This window comes from Aplosporella prunicola, assembly GCF_010093885.1.
Source record: "Aplosporella prunicola CBS 121167 unplaced genomic scaffold K452scaffold_26, whole genome shotgun sequence".
Classification (NCBI taxonomy): Eukaryota; Fungi; Ascomycota; class Dothideomycetes; order Botryosphaeriales; family Aplosporellaceae; genus Aplosporella; species Aplosporella prunicola.
The window spans coordinates 278,680-306,171 of NW_022983554.1; the positions used below are offsets into that span (position 1 = coordinate 278,680).

The following is a 27,492-nucleotide window of genomic DNA, read 5'->3' on the forward strand; positions in this document are numbered from 1 at the left end:
GGAGGAGGAGGAGGGAGAGGGCTGTACAAATAGGCAAGGTAGAGCTGGCTATAAAGAACACCTACTGCAGCTGTCTGTTTGTGAATGCGCTGCATGTCTGGTCGTTTGCCTTGTCCTTTGTTCCAGGCATACGGACTCCTTGTGTGGACACATCCAAAACCAAGTCGACATTTCCGCACCCCAACTCGGCCACGCGAAAGTCGCGCATAATCCCTTGGAAAAACAGATAGCAGTAGAGGTAAATAGTCAAAGCCAAAACCTAACCACTTACTAGAAAATTTGAAGCTTTCTGCGAACGGTTGATTTGGTGCGAAGTTCAGGTGGGGGGTCCACATACCGGAGTCCATAGGAAATCAAGGTTTCCAACCGCCGCCCAAGCTGCTTACTACATAAACACAGCAGCCAAATCCTCTTTTATCAACAGCTACAAGCTGCCCGGCTAGCTCAATCGGTAGAGCGTGAGACTCTTACCACCTCCTAGGAGGCGATATCTCAAGGCTGCGGGTTCGACCCCCGCGTTGGGCTCAATTCCCAAATATTCTTTTGCTTTTTTTTTTCTTTTTGCGCGGGAGGCGGAAACGAGGCGAACATATTTTTATATTTTTATAAGCGATCTATAAACGGTCTAAGGTAATACTTAATTCTCCCCCGCGTTAGGCTTAATTACTGATTATTCTTTTTCTTTTCTTTTACGCGGGAGGCCGCTAAGACTCGCTTGCCTAAGGCCGGGGATGTCTCGGAGGCGGGAGCGACGTAAGTTTCGAGCGATCTATAAATTGTATAAGGTGATAGTAGATTTTTATTTATATCTAACTAAGTATACATGTATGCGAACGTGAAGAAAGATATCTTGCGGGGGATTATTTGGTAGACGCTGTGCTAGAACTATACTTTAGCGAGAATACGGGACGGGAGGATGCGGATAGCCCTTTGCGCGAGATACCTTGTGCGCGTCCGGTAAGTTCGAGACTAAATATTCGAGTACTGCTAGGGAAGCACACTGTAGCTTTGTTGCTGAAGCTGTATGGAGTACTAGAGGCTCTTAACAAGGCTTCATGGATCGATTGGGCTGGACCGGTACGGAATGGTGTCGTCTTCTGTTTCCTGAGATGTAGAGTCGTGCTGCTGTAAGAGCACTGAGGCATGCGGGAAAGGCACGCGAGCAAGTAGTCTCAATTGGCTACAAGAGGTTGCACGAAGTGCGAGTATCTACGTGTTGCGGCGTGGTGTTGAGTCGCGAGCCGGGCCTGTGCCCGGTGAAGCGAGAACACGTGATCGGCGGAATGGCTCAGCAGCGTTGCGGCCATGACAGCTGCTATGTTGTATAAGGGCGTAGAATCGTATACAGGATGCTTGTTCGTCTTCCTCTTTATCCCCCTCTATCGCGCTTCAAGGGGCTTCAGAGGTCACTGTTACGTATCTGCAAAGCACTGTTGGAGAGTTTCAGGTCTGGGGTGGTGAGGGTGGAAGGTTTTATAGCTGTGTGTGAGGAGTTGGCGAGGTCTGGGTGGTGGATCCCTTTCCGGGAAAGACTTGGCACGAAGTGGGTTGGCAGCAGGCCCCAAGGGGACACTGAATCTGTATTCAAATGGGTGCTTTATGGCTTGGAAAGAAGCAGGACACTTGATCAGAGTCCCGAGTGCGCAGGTTCACGTCAGTGATCGTTATTTACTGAACAAACATGCAGCAAGGGGGAATGTATGCACCGCTGTATTCGAGCTATCGTAGACTTCTGGGAGAAGAAACATGATGAACATCTCAAAACACCTGCAGACATCCCGTTGCCGCGACCTCAAAGTCCAACCAGGCCATACGGCTCCTGAAAACTCGAAAAGGAACAGAGGGTGTCAAAATGTCCTCAAAGCTCCTCTAAAAGCCCCTCCAAGACCTCATCAACCATACAATTCGACAGTGTCAAACATGCATTCCAAGTTGTAACCAAGCCCAATGATCTCGAGACAGCCGTATGTGCAGACATCCGACACCTGCCCTGCCAATGGTAGAAGACGGTCGCCATGTTGCACCAGGTGCCGAAGTGATGAAACAAGCTGACAGTGTGATGTGATGCCATTGAGACAGCCGGGAGTCGAGTGTGAGAGCGCTCACTGGAGGCCCTGGTCTTGCAAGTCGTGAAGGTAATCGACGCCCTCGTTCCACCTGCAGCCCCAGCGAAAGTAGCCGAGAGCATTGACCCTGTGAGCCGTCATGTGTCCAGTGGTGTATATCGGAGACCTGAGAAAGCGGTCGTAGGCGCGGACGATCGTGTTGAAGAGCAGGGTCTCGAGGTACAGCTCAGTGAACTCTTCGGAGGCGTCGTGGACCCAGAGCTCCGCCATGTCGCGCACGACGTACCACATCGTCATGTTGGTGTCGCCGATGCGAGACGTGCCCATGTCGCGGCCAATGTTGATGATTTCGCCGCGCAAGGCGTTGACGTTGGAGTCGCGGGGGTAGTGGTGCAGGATGTCGACGGCGACGCCGAGGAGGACGAGGCCATGGAACTCCTGGGTGGTGCCTCTGTGGTAGCGGACTTCGGGCTGCTCGGTGGCGCGGCGGAAGACGCTGGGGAAGATCATGTAGGGGTTGGGGGGTCTGGCGGACATCTTAGCGGCGGTTTGCTTCCAAACTGTGCGACGTGGCTGGCTGGAAGCGCCGAAAGTTGTCAACCTCAGGGTCGTTCTGCGAGTCTGCAAAGGTTTCGTGCTGAGATGAAGGGAGGAGGAGCGCGCCGCGCGACAAATCTCGGGTCTTCTCAACATATTGACATGGCAGGTAGTCACCACTGGCGCGGCGTTTCCCGGCTGAAGCCGCCGTCAGCGCAGGTCAATCACCTTTGACCGGGGGTTTCCTGGCAAATACGTCGTCCGATATCTCCGCCATTTCACCAATATCTGACACACACAAGACAAAGGCAGATGTGCAAAGTTATGTCTACTGTTGAGTTGATTTGCAACGTAACCATGTTTGGACCTATCCGACCCTGTACCCCCATAGACGGCAGACCTTGCTCCTCTAGTAATGACAAGAGGCTTTGACAGTATGTTCCACTTTCGTGCCCACATCCCCTAAAAACCGTAGAAACCACAACTTCAAGCCACTTGACACGCGCATATGCTCGAAGACTCATCAAACACTCAGTATCTTCCACAACTGCCACACACTTGAGCAAACTCAACAGCAAAGCCGATACTTCTTCTTCTTATCCTCAATAGCCAGTATGCATGGGTAGGAGAGAGCCTGGATAAGCATGTGGGAGTAGCCACTGTCTGAAATGAGTTCGAAGAGCAGTGATACCAATGTTACTGGCATCGGGTCGTCTGAGCTTGGCAGACTGTGTTGGGGTTGCGTGGAGTTAAGCAGAGGCGCTGAAGATGTTAGCTGCGGTCATCTACAACCGTTGGTGTGCTCACTAGACTTTGTCCTTAATCCCCATACGGCGGAGGACTTCCGCTTCCTCAGAACGGATTTTGCGAAGCGCTTCGGCACGACTGAGGCCCGACCAGTTAAGTACCTGGCACCAGAAGCTGGTACACGCAAAACTTGTGTTGGGACCGCACAATCTAGGAAGCCATGTGTTTCTGACCGGGAAAAGGTCGTCGTCGAGAGGGAGGCACACGGAGCAGTGAAACTGGGCTCCTCGATGAAGGTGGGGAGGCAAGCAGCAGGCCCACAGGCGCTTCGTACATCCCATGTAGGCGCCGCACATCATGCACGGCTTGCGGCCAGCGATCATGTCACAAATCTCCTGGCGCCACTTCTGTATCGGTTCGTTAGCCTGATGCTGTCCGCTTCTAAACAGGAATGGGAGATGCAAACCTCGTCTGTTGGCTTACTACCGTCGTCGACCACTGGATCACTGACAAACTCAGTCGTTCTTTGGCTCGCTTGCTCTGTCTCTGAGTGCTCAGCGTGTTCTCCCTCTGTCGGAAGAGACTGGTCGGTCATGGGTGGGCTGACAGGACTGCCTTGATCCGATGTCAAAGCACCAGGTTCCTGGACGATTTCAGAGCTCACTTGTGTCATATCTGGAAGATCTGTGTCTTCCGTATCCTGGGGAGCCGATCGTGGAGTGTCCGGAGGGCTAGTCTCAGGCGAGTCTGGCGGAGTGACCTGGGGCGTGTTAGGCGGAGTAGGGACTTGTTGGGCTCCAGGACGGCTGGCTGCGTCCACGTCCATAACGTCGTAGTGCTCAATTTCAAGGTTCGTGTCAGGATGGAACAGGATCGCGGGCGGCGGAAGGCGAATCAGGATCGACGTTGTATTTTCAGGATCTGCGTCGAATACCACAAGGCTGCCAACGAACATGACGATCGATCCTCAGGGTTTGAAAGAGACTGAGATTGAGGGACAGAGGCGATGTGAGGCGAGAAGGAGTGACGTAAGGAGAGATTGTCGGAAAGAAGGTGGAGGAGAAGTGGAGAGAAGGGTGATAGAGAGAATTGAGAAAGAGGAGGACGAAGTTGAACTTAAAAGGCGGTGGAAAGGAATGAAGAAAGACAGAAGGAGCAGGCACAGACGAGGGGACGGGCAGCCAGGACAGAAGGTGCAGCGTCTCTCCCCTCCAATTGTCGCCGGCGTAACTTCCCCGCCTGCACCCCCACCCGAACCCCCTCGGGCGCGTCAACACCGTCACTGTCATCCTCGCGTTGCAACAGCTCCTGACAAAGGCCAGGTGGACGAGCTTGCCTGTCACCACCCGAACCTTTTTTATCCTCAGAGTCGTCAAAGCCAAGCGGACAGTTGCGTGTGGTGGTCTGAGACAGTTTGGCCTCTTTGTCCTGTCCGGCTTCACTCTTGGCAAGACATCGTCTCGCACAAGTGCATGTACCTACGCACCCCAAGAACGTTGACAAAGGCTAACTCAACGTACAAAAGAATCCTCATAGCCTCTCTTGACCAGTTGGGGCGACCATCTCCGCTTCGATTCCCAAGTTCCCACTCACGCATCGGCCTTCAACTACGGACGTTCAGCAACCCATCGCCTGGGTAATGCCTCTCCTGGCAGCCTGTAGTGTCTCCAATCAGCATTTCGCGCTTGCATGTCAAACTATTCCTGGGTATCCGCTAGCCATTGTTGCCTTGTTCGTTTATTGTCAACTTGTCCGGCCTTTGTCGTCATCACAACAAACAATGGCATTGTATATATACAAGGTAACTGTGAATCCCTTTCTCTTCCCTTACAATGCAAACATTGCTAATGAACGATGATATATAGGCGGAGTACTCCACCGCATCTTGTCAGCCAGACCAAAACACCACAGCTACATCCCCACCACCCAAGCAGTTACAATCTTTATTACGAAAACCATCAGTCATCTCAGAACCAGAAGAATCCTACCAACATCAATACGACCACAACATGTCCCTTGCTCCGAAGTTAGAACTACCCGACAGGAGCACGTTCCTCCAGTCTGGCGACTTCATCGTGCCGGCCACGAGTGCCCAGATCAACGTGGCAGACAACATCTGTAATCACTGCTGGGAACCCATAGACTTTTTGGAGAACGAAACCTTCAAGGGTACCATTGTCGCGCTGAGGTGCTGTAACAACAAGTACCTCTACAAGGTCTATCATCGGCAGTGTCTCCAAGACTACTTCAACCAATCGGTGCAGGGAATCTACCAGAACCGCTGCCCGAATGAGGACTGCCATGATCACTTGTACAAGGCAACCAAGGCCCCGAAGGCTCGTAGGACTAGCTCCTTCAGGGGAATGATTAGGAGCTTCAGCAGCAGCTTCGGATCATCGAAGTCCCGTGACATCAACCCCTCCTCGGTCTCTTCCGTTAGCCGTGTGCCTGCAGCGGGCGCCCCTTCATCTATGAAGAGCTCGAGCCGTATAGCTTCAGCTGGTCCACCTCCGTCCATGAAGAACAAGAAGCGGGTGGACTCTGCCCGGCCGTCTTCCGAGCGGACCCCCGTGCTGATCTGCATCATCAGGACGGACGACATTGCATCGGTGCTGGAGCTTGCGAAGAGGAAGGGACTCGTGCCCGATTTCGTCGGCAATCGCCTCCTGAGGGAATGGGAGAATAGCCTCAAGGACTCCCTGGGGCCATTAAAGGGCAAGAGCAAGCTTGTCCAGGACCTCAAGCACGATGTCTACAAGACGCTCGACCATATCTTGATGAGGGAGATTCACGAGTTTCCGAATGCCTGGCTTGGAAAGGGCGACGACCACAAGGGATGGGTTGGGCCACTGGCCCAGTTCATTGGCATCTCCATCAGTGTCACCATGACCGAGCGTGGGCCGCTTGAGATGCCTTTCAGGTACTGGGACACCATCCCTTTCACCGCCTAATCATTCCTCGCTCTGCCTCTGCGCTTGTACCGATTCTCGCTGGTGACAAATGATTTTATTGTCGGCTTCACTTATATAGGCCGCACCTCTATCGTCCTTGGCTTTCAGTAATTGCTTAGAAGGGTTTGAATTTTATAGTAAGTACCACGTTCCAATTTATTATTTTCTATCAGACAGGCGCGTTCAACCAACCCTGCACTACATAGGCCCTTGTTGCGAAACACCGCAATGAGGGCTGGCCCTTTTATCTTGATGTGTCTCGTGCCACCGCTTCCCTTCCTTTGGTCTTACATTCAGCTGACATTGACCTGAGCATAGGCAACGCTTTAACGAATGACGACGTTCCGAACGCAGCTCAACCGGCACAGCATCCTGGCAGCGACGCAGCGTTCAACACAACGGAATATTCCTTAGACCACGAACCATGGAGGAGTTATTCACGCATAATGAAGGCACGAGGAGGTTCTGGACAAGTATGGAAAGAGACGGAAGGATCTCTGGACTACGAACAATGGCTGTTTTGTTTGCAGGCTATGCTCCGCGGCGGTATTGTTTACGAATATCACTGGACTATGCATACATTGTTGCTAATCAAGTTTGAAACCACAAATACCGTGAATGTATATAAACGGCGTCAAGATGAGCTTCTATCGGCACTAAGAAAATATTCAAGGCAAGCGACAAGCATAGAGCTGGACTCATAACGCTGACTGCACTGATTTGAATACGCTCCACTGAAGTGAAAAGTGAATATCGTATATTCACAAGTCATGACAATGTCTAGCAACGGACATATGAACGACTACTGCCTATTCCCCTCGAGGGAGGAGTTCCTGAAATCTGGCCTAGTAAATGCTGCTACGCCACAGATCCTCGTGGCGGAGGAGCAATGTGACCATTGCTGGGATGACATCGACACCAGCGAGAACGAGAAGTGGCAAGGTACGATCGTAATCCCCCATTGCTGCTTCCAGAGGCATCTTTACAAGGTCTACCACAGACCTTGCATGGCCGAGTACCTTGACCAGACGGTCAAGGGATATTGCCAAGAAGTCTGCCCCAACCCACAATGCAGGCAGCGTCTATTCCCTCGGACGAAGGCAAAGCGGTCAAACTCCATGGCCATTAGCCAGTCCTTGGGGTCGTCTCGTCGCACTTCGGAGGGAGCGGTCAAGAAGCCTTCTTTCTTCCGGAGGCTGTCCCAGACGCTGGGGCTCTCCAAGTCTAAGAAGGAAGTGCAGGTTGATTACGGAGGCGTCATCATTGATGACGAGTCTCCTCGCCCTGACTTCTTCATGATCAGCATTACGGACCCTGTCCAGGTTGTCAGGGATGCCATGAAGAAAGTAACCATCCCTGCATTTGTCGGGGGGAATTTGACCGTGCAAATGGAGCACGATCTCGTGAATGCCATCACATTGAACGAGAACCAGATCGTGGAATCGTCACAGTGGCGACAGCTCCTGCTCCAGATGACTTTGTCCCGTCTGGAGCGTGCGCGTAAGGAGCATCCGAACGCGCACCACCCCGAAGATGCCCGCCCAGGGGAGGTCCTCATCTGGGCGAGGAAGATTGCACGGGGCATTGAGGCCCACTGCGAAGCCAGGTCCAGCGCCGTTGACTCTGGTTCAGAGGCGTCGCCTGCTTCGTCGTCCAACACGAGCGACGACGAGAGGCGCCCGCGTAGGTACCCCCCAGATTAGGTGCCTCGCCTGAGTTGTCTATCCTCCCCGAATCAGCCGCTGCTGATGGGCTCTTCTGTTTTTTTCCTTTGTAACGGAGTTCGGAGTATAGTTGTCCATTTGTGAGGATTTCGCATACACAATCTCTGTTTTTCTTTTTCCCATAGACTGATTTGAGATTTACATAGACTTTTCCCCTTAGAAGACTTTTCCCCTTAGACGTATTTCCTTAAGTACTTTCTTGAATTTCAGCAACACTCATTATACTATACACAAACTTGTCCCCCTGACTATGCCAAACTAACGTGCTTCGCAGACTCTTCCTCGCTTCCATACCATCGCCTTCCCGTTGTCCCATAAATACAGCCAAATCCCTCCGACTGTCTGCTCACCCCACCCGAGTCAATGGATCTACACGACTAGATTGTTTGGGAAGTTTGATGTTTTGCCATTCCATTGTCAGCAAGGATTCGAGTCGTGAGAGCTGTGTAAGTGTTATCCAGCTGCGAACAGTTGACAGTGGGAGAATGGGCCTAAGAATTACTTTTCTTCTTTTACTTGCGCATGCTTTGGGGTTCAAACTATGAAGGTATGTAGTTTCTCCCATCGCAGTCACTGGTCGGAGGCGGAAGGGCGCTAAGCTCTTTGGAGTGAACTTTCGTGTTGCCATGCCCTTTCAACTTTCTCCGCCGCGCAACGAACGTCAACAATACCGCTATTGCCGAATGACTAAATAAACGAGCATCGCTCTCCCTCATCATCCACTCTGGCTCTTCTTCTTCACTCACTCTAAAATCTCGCGATATCCCTCTTCGATTAACAACAACACATCTCTGACCCACCAACCGGAGCACCGCTCGCCAGTCACTACCTCCACACTCACCATTGCCGCCAACTCTCCTCACAAGCAGTCTCGCAAAATGCCTAAAGGAATGAAGCGACTCCTGGGCAAGCTCGGCCGCAACGACAAAGCTCCAACTACGCTCCCACCTCGCTCCGAGTATCTCAACCTCGTCCTACAAGCCTCGCACTCAACCCCCAAGGAGATAAAGAAGGCCAAGGGTGTCTGCTCGAAATGCCACTCCATTGGGCCGGGAGAAGGCGCCATGGCGCTCGTGAGAACCATGGCCTGTTGCAAGCGCATGCTCCACTACTCATGCCTCGTTGACTGGATGCTCCAAACCACCACCGAAGAAGATGGCAAGCAGTTCTTCAAGAACACCTGTCCAGCGTGCGACGAAGAAGTTTACCAGAAGATGGAGGTCCCGCCGCCACCTCCTCCGCCCTCTCCTCCAGTAAGCTACGTCCCGCGGGCCTTCGCCTTACCGGAGGAATCCCACCAGTCCATCCTCAGCTTCGCTAACCCCGCTCTCCCCATCCAGAGACGTTATTCCGGCGGCTTCATACCCCCTAACAGCTCGAATGAGGAGTATGACCCCGCTGCCTTCGAGGACGCCATGGTTCTCGCCCCCGAAAACCCTCGAGTGACCTTCTCAATCCCACCTGAGGACCTCGTTCGCGTCCATAGGGATCGCTTCGTAAGAATCGAGAACTATCTCCTAGGCATGAAGCCGCTCATGCTTATAAACTTCTGGGAGTACATGGAGTACAGGGTGCACAAGCTGAACGGCTTAGTGATGACTTGCTCGGAGCTTATCAGCAGGCTCGAACGCCATATGGATGAGGCGTTGACAAGAGTCATCAATAGGCAATATGAGGATCCGGATGAGGCGAAGGGGCTTCATGACTTCCTTTTTGAGATGACGAACGAGGATATTGTTCGCGGTATCGTGATGAATGTGGCGTCTCAGACGGATCTGCCGGGCGTCGAGGATGAGATCTCTCTTGACTTATAGATTACTATACCCTTTGAGTTGGATAATAGATGACTTTGAATCTGCTAATATAGAGCTGAATTGGCCCCGTTGTTGTATGTACAGTGATCTTGTCCGCAGAGCGCCTTCCTTCCCCACACCACCCTTCAAACTCACGCCCACACCACTTCTGCAGCATCTTTCGTACCCTAAAACCTCTCAGTACCCTCTTCCATCAAGTAGTACCAAACACTTCTTACATCTCCGTTGTCGCCTCCACCATGTCGAGCCGCCGCATCTCCTTTCGCGTGTCCGTCCGCCTCTGCAAGCCGTCCAGATCGGTCTTCAACACAGCACGAAGCGAAAAAACTGCTGCTCCAAGCGCATAAGCAGACTATATAGCACTCCTAACCTCCGCGGCCCCACAGCACGCCCTTTCGCCACCACGAAGGCCGCCCTGCCAGTGCACATTGCTCTGCTTTGGCCCATACGCACGTCCTCGGCTCCATCACTCCCCAGGTGCTGCCGAGGACAAAGCGCGGCAACCTACACATCCGGATGAAGCATGCCACAGCTATTACAAGAAGGACATTCACCACCTGCAGCAGGCCGCACGGCAGGGTTGCGGAGACGGCGCACACAAGCACACACGGCGTGCAGAGCATACTACAGGGGAATGAGGGTCAACGAGCCACAAAGACGTCTGTCCCGAGGCACTGTATACAGGTTTGCGAGTACATGGAACAGTCTGGCTCGATATGGGACTTCGTGGAAAGGCCCTATTGAAACACTGCTGACAAGCTTCATCAGAGGCCCAGACAAGCACGAAGTTTTCCCTCGACAGCGACACCACGTGCTAAGATGTCCTACGGACAGTGCAAGAGTGGCCGACCATAGCCCATAGTGATTCGATTTGGGACGATCTACGCAGGAGGAGGTATGTTTGAAGACATGGCATGCGGAAATACATCATATCCAAGGACGAGAGCAGACGGGAATCTTCTATGCAAGGGAGAACGATTAGAAGACAAGAGAGCGGAAATGATACTGCGTGGACACCAAGAGCTTCCTCTAAGGCACAAAGGCTATTCCGTTCGTTCGTCATTTCGCGGACAAAGAGCACGGGAAAGTTCAGAGCAGGAGCGTTGTGTTGTATAACAAGCACATTCAAAACTTTTTTGGAGATCACTGCGGTCTATCCCTCCTCTCAGTCGCCCTTTGTTCCCCGGACAAAGCGCGGAAGCTTTTTGGAAAGCGCAAAACAAAGAACATGGCGGCATTGTTGAAGGACAAAGAAGCCTACCTGGCACAGACAGTGTCATTGGAAGTAAACAGACGAGACTCAGTTCGCAGGCGTCCACTGTTGGGGACTCGGGTTTGACATCAAGAGGCGCAAAACTGCAATAAAACGAATGAATCTCACCACCTCAGCACAAGTTACAACCGTGATACTGGAGGTTTGGAGCAGGCGCTCGACATGCCGAACATGGAAAAGCTTTCGTTCCAACAAAGGAGTATAGTATCAAAAGCTCACGACCGCACCTGTTCCGGCCTAAAATATTCCAAGCAAATCTGATTAATGTCACCGAGGAGTAGTCCAGGTCTAAGCAGTGCCGCCGCTACTGCTTCTGCTCCTGCTTCCCCTCCTGCTGCTGTTGCTGCTGCTGCTGCCGAAGCGCCGCGCCCCGCGAGCTTACCACGGACGCCGGCCCCCGCTTCTCGCAACAAGACCATCAGGCCAACCCCATCATGATTGGCTCATCGGCACCGCCGCCGTCAGACGGCGAAGATCTGTTACCATTGCAAGAGATGAAGGAATTCAAGGAAATGTCATGCTTGTGCCGCCAAATCTGCGATGAAGTGATCAGTCCCTACTTTCTCCCCCCACCCAACCATCCGGGGCTCCCCCTACATCCACAGCGGAGCCAGTTCACGTTATCATATTACCAGAATCGTCTCCTTCGCAACCTGAGCAAGCCTCTTTGTCGGCCATTCAACGGGCGCCGGCAGCCCCTTCAGCGAGCGTCCGCGCCCTGCAAGGGCTTGTACCGCGTGCAAGGCGGCGCGAGGTGGCGCGAGGCCGTGCGCATCATAGTAGCCACGTTGGCGCGGGTGTTCTCCTAGAAGTTCATGCGGCTGGCGAAAGGTGCAAGCTTGGTAGAAACGCCTAAGGCACTGAGCATGACCGACGCGGCCGAGATGGTCATAGGGGTGCGCGCCAGCTGCGGCCTTCTGAGTCCCAGTGTCTCCCGATGACCATCTCGTTCATTGCGATCATGGCGGCACGGCTCTTAGTCCCAGAGTGCGCTATGGTGCTCAGTGTAGCCGTTGGGACCCGCGACCGGCGCTATCTCGCGTCATCAGTGGCGGTCTCCATAGCGTGCGGGACGTGTACTGCGCTATCGTCTTGTTCGTGCGTGGCATGCCTTTCGAAGTGTCTTGGTCTCAAAGGCGGTGCAGTTGTTGCAGAGTTATAACCGAAGCCCTGGACAACGGCGGACGTGCTGCCTGTGATTTGCGAAATGTTCGAAGTGACAACACTGGCAAATTGACTGCGAGACTAGCAAGGTTCCAAGCTCTAGAGTAGATGTCCGCAGCTGTTTGTGTTGGCACCGATTAGCGACGGTTGGCTTTCTCTCCGACTAGAAGAGCTTGGAGTCGCGTACTTACATTGTCTTGGATTTGGCTAATTGTCGCACATACCAAAAGCACAGTCTCCGCGTCTTTGGAGCGACACGTCTTGGTCAAAGTGAACCTGGAGTTCTCGAACTTTGGTTCCGAAGCTTTAGCGTTCCTGGACACGAAGTACAAGCCGGACCCCGAGATACGGCATTCGACTACAGCGAAGAGAAGCAGTTGTCCGGGTAGCGCAGCGGCTTCGCGTAGCAGCAGGCTTCGCCCGACATGGCGGTCTTGTCCTTGCCAGCACACGCAGGTGCAATTTGCGACTCCGCTCATCCCCTTGCCCTGCATTGTACTACGCTCTGCAGCATCATCCTTGGTAGGACCCAGTGCCTGCCACTTTTTGAGCATGGTGCGCCGCGTGTCGGTCGCGACTCGCGAGGCGAAAGATGTGATGGTGGCCTTTGTTCCGATTGTTCGCCTGTTCCTTGTCAAAGGCAAGGATAACTGGAAGAAAGAACGCGTGAGGAAACGGCTGGAAGTTTCAGGACAAAGCTTTCCGGTCTGCCAAAGAATAAAACAGTTAGCCGGGCACACAGCGGCGTTCAAAGATATGGTAGCCATGCACGGGGAAGCCTTACCTGTAATAGCACGATGATACTGTCTTGTGCCACTGTCTGCTACGAATGCCGTCGCTTTTAAGGAGGTCTCGATGGTGACCATGACACCAGGCTGGCTTGGTCATCCATATTTTGCCAGGCCTTGTTAAGGCTCTGACTTCCAAGACACCTTATCATTGTCCTTCGCAGCGACGCTGCTGGTCGCCTTCGATGTCGCAGCCATCGTGAAGGCGGATGTCCTTTGTTCAGCTTCATCTACTCTTGCCATTGCATCCTGCAATGTGACCGCTAACAATATGTCTTCCCTCTTTCTTTGCCATTAGAGTAGGTTCTCGATAGATTGGTTCCAATGCCATTGGGACACTGCGCTTGAATGGGGATGACGACAGTGGCGCCAGGAGGCAACGAAGAGACTGAATGATTGCATCTGTCCTCCATGACGAAAAGGTTCGATCTCGGTATGGCAATAGAGGGGGCGTCCAATCGCAGCTTTCGGTGCGTGTGGGGCATGCTTTTGGTTTCGCACCGTAGTTCCTTGAGTGCCGTGCCTCTCTCGCAGTCAGCACAAGGTTATGAGGGAAAAGTCAAGGACTTGACAGTTGTTCAGCCACATTACGTGCCCTGTCGTCGCACCAATTCCCGGGCGTGCGTGAGTGGTGGCTGTGTGCGAGCGTCCTTGGGAAAGTGTTACAGGCGGAGCAGCGGCCGAGGCGTGGTAAGAGGTAGGTCTGCGCCCTGCGGTGGCAGTCGGAGCTGGACATTGCTTGGGAAAAGAGGTCGCCGCGGTCAGCGAGATGCAGTGGTAGAAAGCCCTAGCCTGTCGTGAGAAGCTGAGGACTTACCATGATGCTTCGGGCTCCTCCACGCTGCGTCTCTCATGCCCGTCAAGCTGGCTTTCCGAATGACTCTGGGCCCAGCCGCGCTCAATGTGCCCTGTGCGGCGTTGGTGAGTAGCCAGCAACCCTGCAGGGCGGGAAGGCGTGCCAAGGCCTGCTGCACTCCTCTGCAGCACTCACCAACAACACCCATGACCCGAACAGACTCCCGTTAAGCGAGGAAGTCGTAGCATAAATACCCCCTCCCCCCGCCTCCCTCTCTTTCTTTTTTTTCACTCAGAACTTGGACCTCGCCTATAGGGCGCTTCTGTACAATTTTCAACACCGGAGTTCCACCGCAAACACCATGAGAACTACCAATACCTTGCAGGGGTTAATACACAACACGCAGCCGGAACTCCAACATCGAACTGGGCTTTGCCCTCAGCCGTCCGCATCTCATTGTAACCGGTCTTCTCCATGGCCGGCTGGCTGGACTGCAGGCGGCTACATGGCATTTTGTGTTTGAAGTGCTGTCGCTTTCATTCTGTTCCTGTGCAGCCCGGAGTGTCAGTGCAAGCTAGAGCGGCTTTCATACCGCTTTCTAGCTTTGAGGCATCTCCGATATTGACAGGTTCACTTATGCCGATTGAAACGATTAATTACCTAGTTGCTGCCAGCCTTTCTATGGCTAGCTGGCAACATTGCCAAAATCCTCAGTGGACCGACATTTAGTTTATTATACTTTTTTATTGCTGTCTCCTGTGAACATTCCCGTGAAAACCTTCCTCCTGCCTTGTACCATAACTGCGAGCCTCACTTCCAAGTCTTCGTCGGGCCTCGTCCTTTGGCGCGAAAACGCCTCTTACTGCCCGCCACAATGCACACAGCGCGCGTTACTCCTAGGTACAGCTCTCTGCCGCCGAAACGCGCGCCTCAAGCTCCCAGGAAGACAGACGCGTCTGCCCTCTCGTGCCGCCGTCGTGCCTTCCTGAAGCACAGCTGAAGTCCCGCCGGGACACGCATAAAACCCGCGCCCCTCCCCTCGACTTACTCTTCTTTTCTCCTCCAGGTTAAAAGGCGCACGCAATTGGGGCCGCGACGTTTCAGTGTCGTGGTCGCTTCAGATTGCTGCCGAGATTGAAGTCATGGCAGTCGGAGGGCGGGCCGGTCTTGTGTCTCTCCCTTAGTGCATGTGATACATTCCTTCGTAATTCTTTGCGGGATCTTGGTCTTGTAGGCTTTGGTGAGCGCTGGCAGGTGGCAGGTGGCTGAGCACTGGGATCGGGTGAGCGGTTTAGCTAGATCGCGTCGGCGAGTGTGTTGGCTGTAGAGCTTCATGAGGAATATAGGCAAGCAGATAGACTTCAGGCTTCATAACATATTGAATGGCTACCCTGCGTGGGATCTCTCGAAGGCGGGTGCCGGCCTCGCGGTCGCGTCCCGTCGAATCTTCAGCTCGTGGGCTTCAGTGAGCCGACACAAACAACCACCGCGCGCACCAACTCCGCGACAAGCCCCATCGCGCTCATCAGCCCTTGTCGCATACACATAGCACCTCGTATTCCCCACGACATCCGCTCCTCAGCCTCAGCTCTCGCGCAGCAGGTACCGATCCGACCCCCGCTCCTCAAGCTTCTATGCCACTGACAGCCTTGACAGGATTCTCAATCACAGGCACCCATCCACCGGCAACAAGCACGCATCCGCATAAAAACCTCGAAGGCCGAGCATAAGGCCACAGGATCATTCCTTACATGAAGCAAGAGGCTCATAACGTCGCCTTAAGGCGCGGCGCGCCATAAGAGCAGCCGCGAAGCGGGCACAGCTGCGCCATGCTTCCACACCCCCATACCGCGAAGCGGAAGTCCAGCAGCATCTCGCTCTATCCTCCTCGAAAGATTCGCAGAGACGAGAACTAAGAGTCGAGGGCACGGCGCATCCTCACGCTGACTGCAAGGTAAGACATTCGCGAAACCGACATGATCATCTGGCGCCGCTGCTGCAGCCGCAAGGATAGGCACAGCAAGAGCACTACTTCGTCTCCTACGCAGCAGTTTTGTCTATCAACATCTTCTTACTCTCCTAGTCGCATAAGCGTCGTCGCTAATGGTATTCGTTTGCGTAGACTTCAATTTCGCATTTCCACCGTCCTAGACCCGCTGCAAGTAAAACCCCACATCACCTCCTATCGCCGAATACGCAATTCCAAGCAAACGCAGCAGCACTAAAGCTGATACTCCCACACTCATGCGTTACTTCCTTCTCTTCCGCCCTCCCCATCACCCTCGACTCTGCGTAGGCATGCCCCAGCCCTGGCAACAACACCTATTGCGCGAGCTCCGGCACCGCAAACACATCCACATAATAAACTCTCACGTTGTCGATCTTATACCTACAACCTCGGACGTTAGGGGAGGATATGGCAGCCGGCAATGGGCTCAGAGACTGCTGCTTGTCGAGGCAGTAGGTACTGCCGACCGTGTCTGCAGTTTGGCCGCCTGCCGCAGTAGGAGCAAAAGCATGGATAGGATGTAGAGTACGGGCGTGCGGTCCTGTCTGAGGTTGCGCTAGTCTACTGGAGGAGGTAAAAACGTGTCTACAACGTCGTAGGCTGGGTGGGCAGTGGAGAATCAGAAGCAGCGAATGTCCAAGAGAAGGCCGTGAAGGCCCAGGGCGCCGGCACATGAGAAGGTTGTGAGAAGAGGTGCAGTATCGAGGTCTTCAGGTAGCTTTCCCTGTTCTCAGTTGTATAGATTTTAAAACTGGTTCAGTTCTTTAGGCACAGTCGTGCACTTCCGCTGATTTGCAGGGAATACGTGCCAACGTCAACAATCTTTAGAACGGAAATAAAAAGGCAGTGCTAGGTGTCTGAGAAACCTCCTCGCTGACCGGCAAGGGTCTGATGCACTACTGGGGAAGAAAGGAGAGGATTTACAGAGGGTGCGATGGTTGTTTACGTTGCTAGAGCTGGTTAGCGCAGTTTTAAGCAAGGGAAGAGCTGGGGAGGAGGTGTCGGTGGTAGTACTGTAGGGCTCAGTCATTAGTTGCGGCAGGAGGAAGGGGCCTGAAGGTCGAGGGTGGGCAAGTCGGTGGCCTGGACTTGAGATAATGGGAAGTGGTCATATTTTGCTGGGTTCGGGCACGGTTATTCAGGGTCTGATCGAGACTGCTTGATATCATGACCGGGCGAGGCTTTCATGTAGAAATGAATGGAGGTGTCGAGTTTCCTTGAGTATGCCAACTATGTCATCGGTGATTCTCTTTGGCGGCGCTTGCAAGCCAATCAGTAGGGCGTGGCAGTGCCCTGTGCTGTGCCGATCTCGATGAGTGTTGCCGCCCAGGCAAACAGTGGCAGCATATACGGCTGTAGTGAATGATACATCTTCCTGCAAGCTTCCATAGCGGCCGATAGTTGACGCGGAGCGAGGGCGTTAGCGCACAAACTGTGTTTGTTTTTCCCTGGGCCTTGTGACGCTCTCCCTCTTCCTCTCCACCCACGCACGCGTCTCCACTCCACCCATCCTCTGACTCAACGCCCAACCTTCCTCCTTCTACCTCTTTGCTTCTGCTCTACGCCGTTCCTCTTTGCGTCCTCGCCTCGCGCACTCAACTATCACCAATAGCTCATCGCCGGTAAGTCGCTCCCGCTGGCGTCGCGACTTGAGCTCGCTCTGAGCTTGCCGCGCAGCCAGGTCACCTTTGCCTCCCAACGTCCTTCCACAACACCTCCTTCTCTACTAACGCTCTCTTCCAGTCTCTGCTACGCTGTTCATCATTTCACGCCCGGAGATGTCACGCAAAAGCACCATATTCGTCAACTGGAGGCCCTCTCCTAACATTCTAACCTCACACTTCCTCTCTCCGCGCGACGGAACCTTCGAATATCCTTCAAAGCCCGCTCATTGCTCTCCCTCACCGGTGGTAGTCCCTCGTAAGTCTCCCTTTGCTCAACAGCGCTCTCTTCATCGCTGACTTCTTCATTTTCTCGCAGCAAATCTCCGCGGCGCATCCGGCCCTGCAAAGCCCACCCTTATGCTACGACTGCCTGTCTTTCTGACTGAGAAAGCTGATGAAGAGACTCCTTCGCGGTCTCCGGTTAAGCTCAACATAGTTGGCCCCTGCCCGCGTCTGCCCGAACTTGTAAGTTTTGTCTTATCGCGCGACCACCTCTCCTCCTCTCCCAGTCCTTCCCCTCCCCAGGCGGTTCGCTTAAGGTCTCTCGCCCGACATGCGTTGCGCTCGCTTCTTCAGAAACAGCTGGCGTCTGTCGCAGTGGCGAGCTGACTAGTGCTGTGCCGCAGATCAATTAAACTCAGAGTATTGCTCTGCTCGACGCTGTCAAGTCCCGCGGTTTTACGGCTCTGAGACATTCATTCCCCGACGAGTAACCTCTTGTCACTGCTTCTTACTGATACTCTTTGTGCAAGGTGTTCTAAACCTTAGGCCCCTTCCGTTTGCCTTGTCAGTTCCACCGCCTCGGGCTGGTGGGCCGCTCGCTCGGGTCTTCTGAGCCTTACTGTCTTCATGCTTTGTATCGACGTAAGCTTTGCCACTCTATTTTCGCAATGCCAACCTCACTGACTTACCTTCTCTAGTTAGCTCTGCTACAAGCATGGTTTCTCGATTTTTCCCTAACCTGCTGCACCGACCTGCACCGTGCTGAGAAGCGTCTTTTTCCATTACAGTATGTCGGAAAGCCGTTTCATCCTGGCCCCTCTTCTAGAGGTAAGGAGGTTCGTGATATCCTTCACCACCCCAATGATGACAAACATTCCTTCTGCATAACTCGAGACCGCCGGCTTCGCGAGAAGTTGGCTATCTGTGAGATAAGGATTTGTAACTGAGGGGCCTTGCTTTTTTCAACCCTTCCGCGTCTTCTATTTACTCGCCGCTGACTTGACTTTTATTAATAGCTTCTTCTCCTGGCTGGAAGCCTTTCTGTTGCAATGAATGGGGTTTCAATTGATAGTAATGAGTGGCATGATCTTGTTAGGAGCCCGGTAGGCGGAGTCCTCTTATACCCTGTGCTAAATGACTAAGCCACAGAAAAAGCAATATAAACTGCGTACACTTCAACACTTTCTTATCCTGGCACTTTGCCCTTTACTTACCCTGTTGCGTTGTCCAAAAGGTAAGCAAAGAAGCTCTTTTACCCCGTCTGCTCTAGTGATGAACACCATATGTCTTCGATTTTGATCTGATATTGCACGCTTCGCGAGAAGTTGGGCAATGATGATAAACCACTACACTGAGGAGCCTCACCTTTTTTTTCCTTGCTTTTTAGCTTTTCCTACTGACTTTACGCTAACTTTTCACTGGTAGCTTTTCATTTGCCCTCACATTAAGCCGCTTGCTTGTACCGGTACTTAGTCAAAAGGTAAGCAAAGATGCTTATGACACTGTCCACCCCAATGATGTTATCTCTGTATCATCGAGTGCGCCATCTTCGCTAGAAGATTGACGACTATGAGACCAACCAAGCTTACCAATTTACACTTCACTGAGGGGCTTTGTTATCTTCGTTCTTGCCAGTACACTTTGTCAAGGGTCCTTCAATTGACGGCTTTATAGATCTTCAAAGATGTCGCTGGAAAGCTCACCCATCCCCGTGGCTCTGGATCTCGGCTCTAGCAGATGCTTCTGCCTTCTCATTGGTGCTCAAAAGGTAAGGTGTTGACACTTCCTCCCCTTTGTCCAGTGATGATCCAGATCTGAGCTTAGACGATAACCCGCTCGCAAGAGTTGTGGCTCCTATGATACTTTTTACAGAGAACTTATCTGAGGACATTCTTCACACTTTTGTTCGCAGTTCTTTGCCCAGGTATATTCGCCAACAGCTGATTCTAGGCTTTCTAGTTTCTGCTCGAGACTTCCACTCTTTGGCTTCCTACCACTTCGGCATTCTGTTTCTTTGGTACTTTCGCTCTTTGAACAGGTGAGTACTTAAGAACATGATGATCTTTCTCCGCCCGGTGATGAGTAAAAACGCATTTTGATCTATCTAAGAAATCCCGCCTCGCGAGAGGTTTGTGGGCTTCGGTGATTATATCCGAGAGAACTACCTGAGGGCACCCCAAATGATGATCCGATTAAACTATCGAGAGAACCAGTTCTGTTCCAGATCGTGGTTACAATGATAAAGCTTCGAGAACCTGAGGGGCCAGAACACTTGATTGTACGCGGATTTCGAAGGCTCGATTGCTAATGCTTGCTGCTAGGTCTGCTTCATCGCCGAGGCTTGACCTTCAGTGCTCTCCTGCTTTTCATGGAGCCGGAAGTTGCACCTGAGGCGCACTGCCAATTCCTCGCCTTGGGCAGATCCGAAGCTCCCAGCTGGCCAAATCCTTGCTCCTTCTGAGAGCGGTCTTTGTTCTTGCAGGTAAGCACAGAATCTTTTCCTACTTGCCAATGATGAGACCATATGGATGAGTGGTCCGGCTCCGGCGTTTATCCCTCTTCTTTGAAGTGCGGATGGGCTTTCCGGACCGCCAGTGATTACCAAGTATGCAGATACTACGCTGAGGCGCACAAACGCATTTCCCTTTGACTGCTTCTCGTTGTATTAATTAGCTTCCGCTAACAATTGTTGCTACAGTTCTCCTACATGGACCGATCCTTTGAAGCGCTCTTTCAGTCTTCCTTCCAGCGCAGCGATGCGGCGACCGCTCCTGACACCTGTTCCGGCCCTCCGCATCTTTTTATGCGTAAGACTGCCCCCTCCCCTCCTCTTTCCCTACGATGAGTTTAGCGGTGGCTAGAGACTTCTGCACCTGGGGCTTTAGTTAGGTTTACCTCCCCAGGTGGTTGTCTATGCTGATACCCAACCGTGACACTTCTGAGGGATATTTTTTAATCTGATTTGTTGTTGCAAGACCGTAGAAGATAATGAGCTGACTTTGTTCATTATAGGGAAACTCCCCTTCCACGAGGCTTAGGTGCGCTCAAGTTGTGTCCGGTCGCTGCTGTCTTAGTGTCTAGTAATACAAGCTTTTCCTTTCCGCTTTACGCCTTTGCTCTCCTTTACTGCTGCCTGCCGTGCGTAAGTTTCCGCGACGATAAAAAACCTCAGAACTCCCCGCAGCTGTGACAACCCGCTCTCTCCTGCAGCCCTGCTACCTACTCGTGTTTTTTCTCCGTTGATATACTTATCAATTGCTCCGCCGATTTGACTGCGGCCTTTTCAAAACCACTTAAGCGTCTCTCCATGGTGTGGAAGACCCTTCCTGTACTCCTTCTCCTCCCCTCTTTACCCCGACGACAGAACACATCCAAAATTCCTCAAAAGCACTCTTCGACAACCCGAACCTCTCGCCTACTATAGCCCAGCGTACTGCCATAACTAGCTAACAGCTCCCCCTACCCCACGACTCGGCGTCCTCTCATCACTGCGATACACTCTCATGTACAGGAGCACGAAGCACTCCCCACCCGGCTGAACCAGACGTCTACTGCAGGTGGAAACGTCACTCTACTGCCTAGATTAGTACCGGGCGCCACTGGGCTGGGAGGGATTTTCTGGGGCGCGTAATGGTTTAGAATAGAGGGGTTGCGCGCGGTTCATGGTGGTTTAGATGTTGGGTTTGTACAGAGGGGTTCGGGGTTTTGTGTGCGTGATTTGTGCACGGCTTGGGTAGGGCTTGCTGGGTTTTGAGTACTTGTTGGGGAGATTCTATGGAGGCTAGAGAGGAGACTTTGGGGAGTTGTGGATGGACGGGTGCGGTGTGCATGTGGTTGCTAGCTAGGTATGGTGTGGTGGAAGGATAAGGGTATGAGAATGTTCGTTGCAACAAATAAATAACAAGTATTAAAGTAAGCAGATGCTTATTTGCTATGGTTAAAAGCATATTTATTTGTTAATGCTTGTTTGCTGCAATTGAGTTGAAAAAATAAAAAAGAGCAGTGTGAGACTACATGTGCAGGCGAATGAGTACGAAGTCACGAACAACAGATATGTTTAGAAACTACGAGGGTACGAAAATAAAATCTATGAAGGGTACAAGTGGAACCGTGTATGTATAACTGCATAAGACGTCTAATGGGTAGAGAGCAAAAGTTTGGCGACGCTGCGGTGCTGGCGCGCCGAAGTTAGCTGCGCGCCGCGTATTTTCTTTTAACAACGAGTCCGACCTTCAAGCACCAACACCGTCACAACCACAACCACAACCACCAACAATAATCAGCGCAATCAAGCCAGCCTTCTTCCAAACGTTTGCGCGCTTCATCATCAACTACGCCTGCAAACCTCCAGTGGACGCGAAGTCCTTGCAGCTTGTCGCCTACCATCTCTCCCACGACAACAACGTCCACCACCTCACACACACCACCACCAACCTCAACCCTTCCCCGAACCACCACCATGAACACTATTCTCGAAGGAACCGCCAACTTCTCCGAATGGCACAATGAGCTCAAGGCCTACCTCGAAGCCAGAGGTCTATGGGAGCGAGTATCGTGTGCGGGACCCGCACGCAAAGGCTGGAAAGCCTCCAAGGACGCCGAACCACGCCGCATACTCCTCTCCTCCGTCGACGCCGAGCTCGTTCCCACAGAACTCAAGACCACGAAAGCATTGCACATCTACCAGTACCTGTGCGAGTGCTACGGCGAGGACGAGCCAGTCCAACAATCCATCAACGCTGGTTATCTGGCCCGGCTGTGGTTTGACAGCGAGAACGAGACGCTCGAGGCCTTCTTGCGCAGGTACACGTACGCGATCATTGCCTGCGAGCGCTCGAATTACCACATTGAGGACGCGCATCAGGTCAACACCTTGCTCGGGCATATCGAACTCGCCTACCCGGACACTGTGGCCGCTATACGGGAGGAGATGCGCGGAGGCGACATGCCTACTCTCGAGGATATCTTCCCCGAGTTGATCGTTGAGAGCAGGGAAGAGGAGGGCTATTACGACACTACCCCGGCCAACCACACCACCAACGAAAAAGAGGGCAAGACACCCCACCCCTGCCGCTGTTGTTTCATCCCCAGCCACAGCGACGAGAACTGCTTCCCACTCCACCCCGAGCAGTGCCCCATGCCCGGCTTTGAGCCCAACCAGAGGCTCGCTAAGCGGTATTACCGCTTGTACGGAGAACAGGACGTCATGCAGGAGGGGTGGGAAGAAACGTTGGCTATCCGCAGCAAGGAGGCGCATGACGCAGGGCTGGAGGAAGAGGCTGAGGCTATGGAGCAGAGCGAGCCTGGAGCCTTGCTGCTGGGCTGGAAGGAGGACTTGGTCGACTTCACCAAGGACGCTTGAGCGTGGTCTGCGGCTGTTGGCCCTGGGAGCTGCCATCAGAAAAAACAGTAATTGCGGCAACGTCCTGTCCGCAGCTGTCGGCTGTATATCTGGCTGAACAAGCAGAGGACGGTCTCACCATCTGACCTGCTCTAGTTGCTGATTATGATGGTGAGGCTAAGTTTAGCTAGCAATAAAGAGGGAGATTCGGATTTTGTTGTTTCATGCCACGTTTTCAATTGCATACAAACTTCCCCTACAACCATAATGTGCCGCGTGCGTAGGACGTGGATCCGTGTAAGCGACCGAGGGCGAGGATAATGTCGCTATTCCTACCACGACCCGCTCCACATGCTGCTGCATTCAAAGACCATCCACTGTCTGCATACATAACCGCTTGACAATGCAATCTGCTGAGCCTCAGCCACACGACTAGGCCGCTACTGTCCGCACGGCGCATTATGTCCTCTTCCTCCTCGGTTTTCGCTACCGCATCTTCTTAGGGCTGCAGAACTCATTGTCCGTATACTCCAGCGCCATCAGCGCTTTTGGGCCCTTGTCCTCTTGAGTCTCGACCTGGTTAAGCAAGCTTGGATCCGGAGCTGGAACTTGCTGCTGAATCTGGCAGGATGGACATTGTCGCCTGGTCACCGTCGTCGTCGTCGGCCTCTTCGAGGCGTCGCCGCCGTCAACCATGTTCCGGGGCGAGGTTGCCCGGCTGGCTTCCCGGAAAAGGGGGAAGAAGTGGTGGACAATGGGCCCCGTTGGTGATGTGCCACTGTCGCCGTTGCTAATGCTGGCAGCGCTAGTGGTTGAACGAGCGTGACTCGCTCTATGGCCGTTATTGTCATCGTCGCCCTCATCAGCGGCTGTGGTGCCGGTGGTGGTGGTTGGGGCTCCTCGACTCGAACCAAGAGTTTTCGACGCCCACTAAGTCTACCGAAGACGTGTTGTTAGCGAAAAACAATCAGACTATGCAAGCCTTGACGTTCTGCTTGACCAGATCGCATGATGACTTACTCCTTCTAATTTGTCCAGGAGTGTCCTTGGCGGACTCGGGCCCGAGCCAGGCTATCTCCCTCACGGAAGTGGCGCCTGACATGCCTACGTGCGTGTGCGAGCGAGTTGGTGCATGCCAGGACGGGTGTGGGTGCGAGTGTGTGTGTAAGTGTGCGTGTAAATGACACGCGCAGGTTTGCAGGTGCAGGATCATTTGCGGGTGCGAGGGCAGGTGCGGCAAGTGAATGAAAGGGCTGCGGGGGATGATGGGTCTGGCATATTTTCCTGCAATATAGTCAGCCGTTGGTCACCACGCCTTTCTCTTTCTCTAGTCTCTACTAACCAGCGACCCAGTCATCCACTGTCGTCCAACCTGCCTCCACAGTACCAGCAGAACCTGCAAAAGCAGCACAGCATAGTGTCCAGCGCGTACCCCCTGATGCGTGGGCCGTGGCCATCGAGGATCGAGATCCTTGTGCATGTCCGGGAGGATGGCTGAATCGGCCCTGCCGGCCAAGGCGGTCGCTCGCGCTCCTTGTAAATAACGGATATGGTGGTTGGTAAAGTGAGGCGGTGACAGTCGGTCGTGGAGCACAGCGGTGCCCAAGCCGCCAAAAGGCGTAGTTGGGGAATTGGTAGAGTTGGTTCTGGTAGTGGCACTGCCTGTGGTGGTGGAGAGGGTAGGCAAGGAGGAGGAAGAAGAAGACAGAGAGGTGTGTTGCGGTCGGCGTTCTTGCTAGGAGGCTTCGCTGTCCTGTTTGTTAGTAAGGCCCTGCTGCTGCTGCTGCTCCTGCTTTCGGGGCGCAGCTTTTTTTGGGACTGCTTTCCACACCTATTTTCTCCACCGCCCGCACGCTCTTCGGCCCTCCGCCACCAATGCACGCCATTACTGCCATGTTTTCACTCGCCACAGTCCTCTCATGTGTTCAACTGCTTCCTACAGGTACAAATATCTTCTCCCGCCTATTACTCCACCTCAACTGACGTACCTCCAGGCACACGGCCGCCTCGCCACAGCCACCAACATCCTCTCCACACACATGTCCTTATTCCTCGCGGCCCACCACTCATTCCAGCAATCGTCCCCTCAAACGCCCCCCAATCTGCAGACTACGCCGGCGCGTCGCAGTACCGCAACCCACGTCAAGCCTCGCCGGTACTAGTGATACCGCCTTCTTACACATCGCAGGATGTAGCTGGCTACAATGGTCTTGCATGCGCATTGTCAAGGAGGAAACGTAAGAAGCGTGTACGATTAGAGCAGAAGGTTCGGGAGACATGCAGTGCAGTACAGCTACCCGGATATACGTCCCAAACCCTTCTGACAAGTGCACATGCTGACAAGGAACCAAGACATTCGTGGCACCCTCACAATGTACACTCAGCAACAGAACATCCGATCAATTATGCTATTCAGTGTTCCATCCATGTCTGTGTTATGGTGCTATTTTTGTTTCAATGTTGGATCGGCATGAAATGGATCTACCGGCTGCGTGCCGTTCAAGCAGCATCGACAGCAGATCCTCGAATGCAGTCCAAATACCGAATGATCGGCATTCGGCAAGATGCAGCGAAACAAAAAACAAAACGCAATCTCTTGACACAAGTCTCTCCTCGAGCAGACGTCACAATAAAGTTTTCGAAAGACGGCGGCGGCTCCACGGGCCGCAGAGTGGGTCTGACACGAGCGGGGCAATTCTTCCATCAACCACAGAGCGCGCAGGATGCGGCTCTCGTCACGATCGATCGATCCGCCTCGGCTGGCAGATTCACCCGGCGGGGGAGTGCATGATAAGGGTCGTGCCCGCCCCACGTCCAACTCCACAGCTCGCATGATATTGCGACGCGGCCCTGAAACGCCGCCGGGGCCCACGGGGAACCTACAAAAGCCGGAGCGCCCCATACTCGCGTTCTCTCCTGGCTTTCAGCTTTCTTGGTCCCTTGCAATTGACCACACAATGCGCCACCACTCAATCTCTCTTTGCGCTGCGGCGCTGGCATCAGCGGCTTCTGCTTCACTGCAGATCGTGCCCGGCGCCACCTGGACGGCCAGCAACTCGGGCGAGCACATTCAGGCCCATGGCGCCGGCGTGCTGGAAGTCGACGGCACTTTCTACATGATTGGCGAGGACAAGAGCGGCGGCAGCTCGTTTCAGAACATCAACTGCTACTCGTCCACGAACCTCGTCGAATGGAAGTACGAGCGCGCCCTTCTCACCAAGCAGGACAGTGGCGATCTCGGCCCAGACCGTGTCGTCGAGCGCCCCAAAGTTATCTACAACGACAGCACGAAGAAGTACGTCCTGTGGATGCACATCGACGACTCCAGCTATGGCGAAGCAAAGACTGGTGTTGCGACCGGCGATACTGTCTGCGGCGAGTATGAGTACCAAGGCAGCTTCCAGCCTCTCGGGTTCCAGAGCAGGGACATTGGGTTATTCAAAGACGATGATGGATCCGCTTACCTACTGACCGAAGACGTAAGCCTTCCATGTTTCTTCCCTTACCACAGCAGACACTGACTAATCCCTGGCCAGCGCGAGAACGGCCTCCGCATCGACGCCCTCAGCGACGACTACCTCAACGTCACTGAGAACGTTGCCCTCTTCGACACCTACGAAGCGCCCGCCATCTACAAGACTGACGGGACGTACTTCCTGTTCGCCTCCTCCCTCTCAGGCTGGGATCCCAACGACAACGTCTACGCAACAGCTACGTCCCTCTCGGGCCCCTGGAGCGACTGGGCCAACTTCGCCGACAAAGGCTCAAACACCTACTCCTCGCAAACGACGTACATCCTGCCCCTCGGCACCAGTGCCATCTACATGGGCGACCGATGGCACTCGAGCGCGCTCGAAACAAGCACGTACGTATGGCTGCCCCTAGAGATCGACGGCACGAGCGCCAGCATGAAAAACCACGTCAACTGGGTCGTCGACGCTGCGGGGGGGACCTGGGCCGCCGGGCCAGAAGAGACGCAGGCAGAGGGCGAAGACGCGGAGCTCAGCAGCGGGGCCAAAGCCGTCGACTGCGAGGGGTGTTCGGGCGGCCAGGCGGCCGGGTATATTGGCGGGAGTGGGGGCGGAACAGCCTCGTTCAATGTTTCTAGCCAGAAGGACACGCGCACGACGGTCAGGATTAAGTATAAGAATGGCGATGGGGCGTCGCGGCATGCTAGTGTTGCGGGGCAGACGGTGGCGTTTTTGCCGACGAGTGGAGAGCCCGGGAGTAGTGTTGTGCATTTAGATTTGAAGGCGGGGGAGAACAGCGTGCTTGTTGAAGGGGTGGAGGGAGGGGAGTGGGGCCCGGATGTTGACAGGTTGATGGTGCCTGTGAGCTAGGTGGGGTTGTCACTGTAGGCACGAATGAGACATTTGGGGAGCAGGAATAGTTTCATT

The 27,492-nt window shown here is 53.6% G+C and overlaps 9 protein-coding genes and 1 non-coding gene across 10 annotated transcripts; 6 read left to right on the forward strand and 4 right to left on the reverse strand.

Moving 5' to 3' along the window:
- The first annotated feature begins 433 nt into the window (after positions 1-433).
- K452DRAFT_t135 lies at positions 434-525 on the forward strand. The gene has a single exon. It is a non-coding gene; the product is annotated as a tRNA-Lys (tRNA).
- Positions 526-2,102: 1,577 nt separating this feature from the next.
- On the reverse strand, positions 2,103-2,759 carry K452DRAFT_312035 (uncharacterized protein; the record flags this gene model as incomplete). The annotated part of the gene is made up of 1 exon (XM_033543505.1): positions 2,103-2,759. One exon carries the CDS (start codon positions 2,757-2,759, stop codon positions 2,103-2,105), a length of 657 nt encoding a protein of 218 aa, XP_033393620.1.
- A 970-nt stretch (positions 2,760-3,729) lies between these two features.
- On the reverse strand, positions 3,730-4,305 carry K452DRAFT_312036 (uncharacterized protein; the record flags this gene model as incomplete). The annotated part of the gene is made up of 1 exon (XM_033543506.1): positions 3,730-4,305. The coding sequence occupies one exon, from the start codon at positions 4,303-4,305 to the stop codon at positions 3,730-3,732; it is 576 nt and encodes a 191-aa protein (XP_033393621.1).
- Positions 4,306-5,359: 1,054 nt separating this feature from the next.
- On the forward strand, positions 5,360-6,301 carry K452DRAFT_312037 (uncharacterized protein; the record flags this gene model as incomplete). The annotated part of the gene is made up of 1 exon (XM_033543507.1): positions 5,360-6,301. The coding sequence occupies one exon, from the start codon at positions 5,360-5,362 to the stop codon at positions 6,299-6,301; it is 942 nt and encodes a 313-aa protein (XP_033393622.1).
- Positions 6,302-7,077: 776 nt separating this feature from the next.
- On the forward strand, positions 7,078-8,004 carry K452DRAFT_312038 (uncharacterized protein; the record flags this gene model as incomplete). Its single annotated transcript, XM_033543508.1, has 1 exon — positions 7,078-8,004. One exon carries the CDS (start codon positions 7,078-7,080, stop codon positions 8,002-8,004), a length of 927 nt encoding a protein of 308 aa, XP_033393623.1.
- Positions 8,005-8,765: 761 nt separating this feature from the next.
- Positions 8,766-9,839, forward strand: K452DRAFT_339584 (uncharacterized protein; the record flags this gene model as incomplete). Its single annotated transcript, XM_033545316.1, has 1 exon — positions 8,766-9,839. A coding segment is annotated over one exon (1,074 nt), but the record flags the coding sequence as incomplete, so codon positions are not given.
- A 2,144-nt stretch (positions 9,840-11,983) lies between these two features.
- Positions 11,984-13,043, reverse strand: K452DRAFT_339586 (uncharacterized protein; the record flags this gene model as incomplete). Its single annotated transcript, XM_033545317.1, has 2 exons — positions 11,984-12,357; positions 12,468-13,043. The coding sequence occupies 2 exons, from the start codon at positions 13,041-13,043 to the stop codon at positions 12,145-12,147; spliced, it is 789 nt and encodes a 262-aa protein (XP_033393625.1). The 3' UTR covers positions 11,984-12,144.
- Positions 13,044-22,213: 9,170 nt separating this feature from the next.
- Positions 22,214-23,116, forward strand: K452DRAFT_312041 (uncharacterized protein; the record flags this gene model as incomplete). Its single annotated transcript, XM_033543509.1, has 1 exon — positions 22,214-23,116. One exon carries the CDS (start codon positions 22,214-22,216, stop codon positions 23,114-23,116), a length of 903 nt encoding a protein of 300 aa, XP_033393626.1.
- A 465-nt stretch (positions 23,117-23,581) lies between these two features.
- Positions 23,582-24,552, reverse strand: K452DRAFT_312042 (uncharacterized protein; the record flags this gene model as incomplete). The annotated part of the gene is made up of 4 exons (XM_033543510.1): positions 23,582-23,964; positions 24,116-24,379; positions 24,438-24,491; positions 24,528-24,552. The coding sequence occupies 4 exons, from the start codon at positions 24,550-24,552 to the stop codon at positions 23,582-23,584; spliced, it is 726 nt and encodes a 241-aa protein (XP_033393627.1).
- Positions 24,553-26,052: 1,500 nt separating this feature from the next.
- K452DRAFT_361654 (carbohydrate-binding module family 35 protein) lies at positions 26,053-27,435 on the forward strand (the record flags this gene model as incomplete). The annotated part of the gene is made up of 2 exons (XM_033546441.1): positions 26,053-26,574; positions 26,632-27,435. 2 exons carry the CDS (start codon positions 26,053-26,055, stop codon positions 27,433-27,435), a joined length of 1,326 nt encoding a protein of 441 aa, XP_033393628.1.
- Between the last annotated feature and the right edge of the window lie 57 nt (positions 27,436-27,492).